The sequence below is a fragment of the Lactuca virosa genome, chromosome 6, assembly GCF_052849685.1.
Source record: "Lactuca virosa cultivar CGN04683 chromosome 6, Lactuca_virosa_CGN04683_v6, whole genome shotgun sequence".
Lineage (NCBI taxonomy): Eukaryota > Viridiplantae > Streptophyta > Magnoliopsida > Asterales > Asteraceae > Lactuca > Lactuca virosa.
Genome location: NC_136431.1, coordinates 62052034 through 62059645, shown reverse-complemented (window position 1 = coordinate 62059645; position 7612 = coordinate 62052034). Strand labels below are relative to the sequence as shown.

The window sequence follows — 7612 nt, the reverse complement described above, 5'->3', positions numbered from 1 at the left end:
CAAAAAAAATATTAAAAATAGTCTCTATATTCATATTTTCTTGCTTTTCGGTTTGAGCCTATTAGACAGTGATTGGTGTGCTAAATATGTTACTGATTGTAATTATCAATTAGTGTTATTAGACACCTAGTTTACTATAATTAGATTATTATGACTCTATATATATATAGAGCTCCACAGTAAAATACCAAATGTGTAACTCAATAACTCATGTATTTATTAATTGTGTCACTTTTTGTTTGTAAACATATCCAACAAATTCATCATCTCGATGTGACTTTTAAGGGTCTTGCTTGTTTCTATTTTTGTTGTTTTGTATTTGTAAGCAAATCAAGTTTTTGTCGTTAAAATTCTTGTTTCCACAATAGATATGTGGAACTTTTCAATTTTAGATTACGTTAAGCTACTATTCGTCACATATAGAATGACGAACGACATAGGATCAATACACGAAATGTAATAACTGTTAAGCTACTATTCACCATATACCATCTCCGGTCGAGTATCTAATTAGGATGGATGAAGTTCTTCTCCCTCAACCCTTCCACATCATTTTTTTTTTTGAAGTCTTTACATTCATTACTCCCAACCCACAATACAAATAATCTAGCTCTTCTAACCCTTCGGTCCACACACTTTAGTACAAACTGGAAAGCAGATAGTACAACATGGGAGAGAAAAAGATGAGCGAGTTGAAAGTGATGATGAAACCGACCAACCCTAAACTAGTTGAATCAGCAGTGGGATGGAGCCGTAATACCTCCGATACTACTACCCATCTACCTTGACTCCCTCGACCCTTAAAATATGCATAGATGGTATATGCTATGTAATATATTACATGAAGATAAAAGTTGGTACAATTATACAATATATATTACATGAAGATAAAAGTTGGTACAATTATACAATATATGTGTGTATTTAATGCATATATATATATATATATATATATATATATATATATATATATATATATATATATATATATATATATATATATGGGTTTGGAAGTAAAATTGGTTTTGGGACATCTCTGACTCTCAGGTAGCCGTCAGCATAAATGTTGCAAAAAGAGAAAAATCAGGGACCATCTTCCACTTTTCACATGTCATTTTTCTCGTCCAATGAAATAAAACTTTTCTTTGATTTATATATTTATTTATATCATCGTTTTATCAAAGACAAAATTACAAAAATGTCTTGTGGTTTACCAAAAGTCACAAAGTCAGTCTCTATTTCAAAGACCAGCGACCCAAAAGAATATTAATATACCTTAATTTTAGATATATTTATGCAATTTAAATAAAAAAAATGAAATAACTGATAGAATATATAACAAATAAAATGTTAAAATAGAGAAACTTACAAATAAAACGTTAAAGTTAAGGATGGTAGATAATGTTCGTACTTTGTACAAGAAAAAAGCTGAAGTATAATAGTTAAATGTGAATTTTATAATTGATACACATTGTATAACTTGTACTATGATTGATGCACATGGTACAAGCTTGATTGAAAGAAATACACTGACACCTACGTACAATTCAAGGGTACAACTCTTTGCTTTTTTCTGATTGTGTTGTGTGTCCCTTTTCCCAAATTCCTTTGAAACATTTAATTAAAGTTAATTTAAAATTGAGTTTTGGCTCTAAAATAATAGAGTAAATTGCACGAATGGTCCCTATGGTTTAGGGTAATTTACACGTTTGGTCCCTAACTTATTTTTTCTCACTCGAAAGATCTCTACTGTTTGTTTTTGTTACGCGCTTGGTCCCTGTCTTACCTAAAAATACTATTTTGCCCTTGATTTTTTAATTTATTTAAATAAAAACACCCCCAATCCCACCCTCTCACCTTACCTTACCTACCCTGCCATTTTTTACTATTTAAATAATAGTCTTTTTAGGTAAGATAGGAAACAAGCGCGTAACAAAATCAAACAGTAGGGACCAAGTGCGTAATAAAAACAAACAGTAGGGACCTTCCGAGTTAAAAAAATAAGTTAGGGACCAAGCATACAAATTACACCAAACCATAGGGACCATTCGTGTAATTTACTCAAAATAATAAGTCCCATTTCTTTTTGAATTTATAAAATCAAATATTTTTATTATATACAACATCTTTCTTGTAATCTATTAATATTTAATTTATTAAAATGTATTAATATTGTATATTGAAAACTAAGTTGATCCTAAGTTGAAGTTTGAACTACATGTTACGTGTATTTAATTTTATTTTAAATTATAAAAAAAAAACATTATGTAATTAAAAGAAAATATAGAGGAAAAGGGTCGTTTTTTATTTAATTTAAATATGTACTCAATGCATTACAAACTTGTACAGTACATGTCATGCAAGCATAAGCAGGGTTGTTTCCATTTTCCTTTCAAACGACGGCGTTTTTGCCGTCATTGAATACATTATCCATCTTCATTCTCCCTGAAGAACTTCTCCAAAACCCACTCTCGTAAAACTTCTCCCACATTTCATTCTCCAACGCCGCCACGTCGCTGTCCACCTCCGGCGCAACGAACCTCTCCGCCGCCGCAGTCACCGCCGGATGCATCGCCAGCTCCTCGTCGATGTTCCTTCTCTCACCGCCACCAGCGCCATTGCGATGATTCATTCTGCTGCGCCTCCGGCGAATAGCATTCCTGCACAGACCCGTCGGGACCTTGTACATCGTCAAAACCATGAAATCGACAAGCGCACAGGGGAAACAGCAACAGACCGCCGTAACCTCCGCTGCGGCCCCACCGACGGCCTCCCCCATACGTTTGCTTTTACATGATGCGTGCTCTTTTAGCAACTGACGGCGTTCCTCCGGAGAACGGCGTAATACGAGCTTGGGTTTCGTCATGATAATCTCCCAAACGGAAATATAATTTCTTCTACAGAATTGAGATTTGAAGAGAGATTGAAGCGAAGAAATTGTCAGGGCATCGGAGGGAAAGGGGTTTGGGAGAGCCCGGCCTTATGGGTCGTCGGCGATTGCTTTTGATTAATAGAATGGAAGGGCCGAACGCCCGAACCCACGGCAACCGCTTAGATTGCAGGTTTTATAAATGAGGCAGAATTAGTATCAAAGGAAAGGCTCAGAAAATCCGCATCTCCGAAACCATCGGAAGGACAACCACTCATTCACGGCGGGTATTCATCTCCGTCGTTCCGCCGTGAATTTGAGCGTCTGTGTGTGGGAAATAATCATCGAGTGGGAGAGGAAGTCGGGGGGTTTATTTTCGCTTACTTTTTATGGCCTACATTCAAAACATAAAAATTGTACTAGTAAAATTCAAAAGTTATAATACTTGATTTTTATTTTGTGTTGTCATAAAAAGTGTAACATTCTGGTGTTCGGTAAAATTGTTTGTCAGATATACATTTTTTAATCGATTGATGTCCAAAACCACTAAATTTTAATTTTATCCAATAAAAAAATCAATTTTTTTATTTTTGTTTCATTGTATAGATGAATATGAATTTAACTAGGGATAGCCCGTTTCCTAACCCATATGGAATCCGCACGGTAAACAAATTAGACAAAAATACAAAAATGGTCCCTGTGGTTTGTCATTTTTTGTGGATATGGTCCAAACCTTTTGAAAATTGGATTTTTGGGCCTTATTGAGAGGTTTGTGTGTGGAACAGGTCCCTGAAGTTAACCACCGTTTGTTTTTGGCTGTTAAACCCCTCACGTGCATTGCACATGAGGGCATAAATGTCTATTTACTCGAGAGGAAACGGACGAACCAAATTCATCGATGGAAGCTCTAGTGGTGGGTTGATATCACGAGGGGAGGGAAGGGCGTCGATCTCCGGCGACCCTTATGGGCTTTAATCGTCGTCTGATCGGGAATGAGAAAACGAACGGGTCGATCGGTGAGCACATCACGAGAGGGGAAGGAACAGGGCAGATCGACGGCTATTTCGGGGGTGTTTGTTGCTATGGAGCCGACTAGGAGCACAGGGAAACTTAAGAGGGTCATGCCCTCTTGATCGCCGACAAACCTCGACTCAGGTGGAGGCTCTTCGACTGTAAATGAAGAGGAAAGAGGGAGGGAGAACGACAGTATCAGGGGTGTTTTGGGGAGATGTTTTTCGGCAGGAGGAAGAGGGGTAGCTCCTCGACGGTTCATTACAACACCGCCATTATTGGTGGTGTTTGGCTGGACCGAAGAGCGAATGGAAGTAGTCGGGGGTCTCGTCGGTCTTGGTGGTGTTCTGTGACAGCGAGGGAGGCCGAGGGTGGGTTGAGAGGGTTGTGGCGGGTTTAATCCAGTTGTTTCTTCTCTTTCTTTTCCGGTCACAATAATGGAAGGAAGATGGTGGTGTAGCTGTGCGAGACGACTGGTGGTGTTGGGGTTGCTGTGTGGTCGGGAGGGAAAAAGGGATTCCATGAAGCTCCTTCTTGTTTTGTTGCAAGTATACACAAGAACGAGAACCAATTTGTTCTTGGCTGGGAATGAAGATGCAAACAGACACAAAAAATCAATCAATTTTTACTGTAAGGGTTCAATTGTTGTTGGTTGTTTGGATTGTTGATTTTATCATTGTTAGTTTGTGCTTGAGTGTTGTTTTGATTGAGTGTTGTATTGGGTTGAAGAAACTGTACACATAATCTATTCAATTGTGATGTGCAGGATTATTTATGCCCATCGTTTCCTTTCGAGTAAAAAAACATTTATGCCCTCGTGTGCAATGCACATGAGGGGTTTAACAGCCAAAAACAAACGGTGGTTAACTCCAGGGACCTTTTCCACACACAAATCTCTCAATAAGGACCAAAAATCCAATTTTCAAAAGGTTTGGACCATATCCACAAAAAATGACAAACCACAGGGACCATTTTTGCATTTTTGTCAACAAATTAAATTGACATGTCCGGCGTCTAAGGCTTAGCGGTATGGAAGACTAAACCACGCATAGGAGCTGAGTTGGCAAGCCAACCTACGCGTGAACACCGCCCCAAACACGCGTAGATGACTTGTGGCGTAGCCCCATCCACTGACGAAGACAACGAATGGTGTGAGGAGAGAGAACCAATAGTCCTTTGTTCGGCCGTTTAGACTTTAAAAAAAATTATTAAATTTTTAATTTTAAATAACATCTACATCTTTTATCTATATATACTATACACTTTATCTTCATTTTACACTTCTAAAACAAAAAATTTCTTCTACTTTCTTTATCTTTTCTTCAAAAAATGGACCCAAACCAAAATACCCCACCCACTCCAAACACCACAAACACTCCAAATGATTATCAAACATATATGCAATTGTTGAACTCTCCCATTCAACAACAACCTTTATTCACTAACCTTCCATACAACTCACAATTTTTCCAACAACAACGACCACAGCAACAATTCATTCAACCCCAATTTCAAGGTTTTCAGCAACAAACTTCTCAACAATTCCAAACACAATCATCTCAAGTCCTATTATCTCAATCCCAAACTGTGAATCTCGACAACGATAACGAACGGGTCCAAGAAACACCACAACCATCTCGAAGAAGACAACCAAAAGCAAAAGGGAAAAAGAAAGCATTGGCTTGGAACGAAGAAGAGGAGGAAGCTTTAGCGAAAGCTTGGATTTTCATATCATGTGACTCCAGAAGAGGCAACGCGCAATCTAGAGAAAGTTTTTGGAATTGTGTTTTAGATCACTTTCACGTGCTACTTGGAAGGTAAACAGATCGGTCGTACGACGCGGTCAACGGAAAACGGCGTGATCTACGCGCGGCTTGCAAAAGGTTTAATGGCATATTTGAAAATCTAAAAAATATACATAAAGTGGTTGCAAAGACTTCAACATTTTATCAACCGCTTGCTACCAATTCAAAGTTACCAACAATGGTAAACCATTCGGTCACCAAAAAGCGTGAGAAATTTGCTGTAACGGTCCAAAATGGGTCCTTAATCCGAAGACGTCGCATTCAGACTCAACCACCGACTCCACCGAAAGACCAAGAACTTCTGAATCGGACGTGGGTTTTAGGCTAGACCTCAATGATGACTTTGATGTTGGCGATGCAGAGGGTCCACCGGAAGTCCAACTCCATCGACCACCGGGAAGGGACAAAGCAAAATGGGGGGGGGCGTCTTCAAGCGGAAAAGCAACCGCAACTAGTGACGACGGACTTGTGGAATCCATAGATAAAACTCTAAGTTTTCTAGAAAAAAAATACGAATCAACAGAGGAAGCTCGTAGCCAAAAAATCGCTCTTACTGATCTTCAAATCATAAACACAAAGCCCCAACCAGACCTCGACCCGGAAAATCTCGCGACATTTCTCAAAATCCAACAACAAGTTCGTGATAAATATGGAAAGTTGGTTCTAATATTTATGTTTTAGTTGGTATGTTTTATGTTTTTTTTAAGTAATGTAGGATATTATTTTTTTATGTTTTTTTAAGTATTTTAGGATTTAAATTTGTGTGTTTTAAAATTAATATAATGTGTTTTAATATAATGTTTTTAATTTAATGTGTGTTTTTATTTGAATTATTTTTTTAATTTAATCTAATATGTCAAAAAAAATAAATAAAAGAAAATTGATGTAGAGTGGTAACTATTTCCAAGGGTTAGTGGTTGGTAGTGAGTTTGTAGTGGAGTTGATGTGGCGCTAATGTGACCGTGTGACGTCACTTTTTGAGTGGGTTGGGTATGACCATACCCCTCCCTTAACGTAAGGTGCAATTGTTCGTGTGTCTCTCAATCACATCTCAAATCTCTAATTTGATGTCGTTTTTTAATTCAGTCATTCAAGTTTTCACATGTGATCAACATATACATTAATTTTGTTTCATTGTTCATATTCTTTATCAATAAATGCCGCATAATCACCATCCAACTTCAACATTTGTAAACTATCAATTAAATACTTTTTTTTAAAAGAGTAATATATATTTATACACATTTAGCCCCGATCAATTTTGTAAGAAAACTTTCAAACTCAGTAAACTCCGTAACAATATCACTTAGACCGGAAGGAGTGGTAACACTCTTAGCATCTTGACACATAAGATATTTTAGTTTTTTTGATGTCATATAAGCTTAGCATGTCTAGCACAAAAAAGGTAGGGAGTGGAAGTGTGATAATTTAATATGTTTAATTTTAGAGAAAAAAAATAAAATATATAAAAAAATACAAATCAGTCAATCACAACACCCCTTCATACTTTCTCTCTCTTCTCTCCTCTTGCTACACCCATAGCAACTTCTTCTTAGCATCCACCTTAGCACAAGGTATGGGGTGGTGTAGCATCCTTATCATCTCCCTTAACACATCCCTTAACACCTCCCACTCCCGATAACAACCCATCATAGTAACTTCGGGGGTTTTGGCACAAACACTCCTTCATAGTTAATGTCAATTGTTAAGAACTCATTTGTGGACATTCTGAAAAATGAAGAAAATACAAACTTATAAGAACAAATTTCTTTTGATTTTAAGGTTTTTGAAAAGGACAGAAAAACAAACTTGGTGGAATCAGTGAAAGAAGTGAAATTGGAAAAGAGAAGAAAATTTAAGGTTTTCAAGGGTTTTGAAGTCCGCATTTTATTTTTTGAGCTTTGATTTAAGTGGTTCTAGAGACCGG

The 7612-nt window shown here is 37.2% G+C and overlaps 1 protein-coding gene across 1 annotated transcript; it reads right to left on the bottom strand.

The window, feature by feature from the left end:
* Positions 1-2299: 2299 nt before the first annotated feature.
* Positions 2300-3236, bottom strand: LOC145120342 (uncharacterized). Its single transcript, XM_079056170.1, has one exon. It carries the CDS (start codon positions 2864-2866, stop codon positions 2393-2395), a length of 474 nt encoding a protein of 157 aa, XP_078912296.1. The 5' UTR covers positions 2867-3236; the 3' UTR covers positions 2300-2392.
* Positions 3237-7612: the final 4376 nt, after the last annotated feature.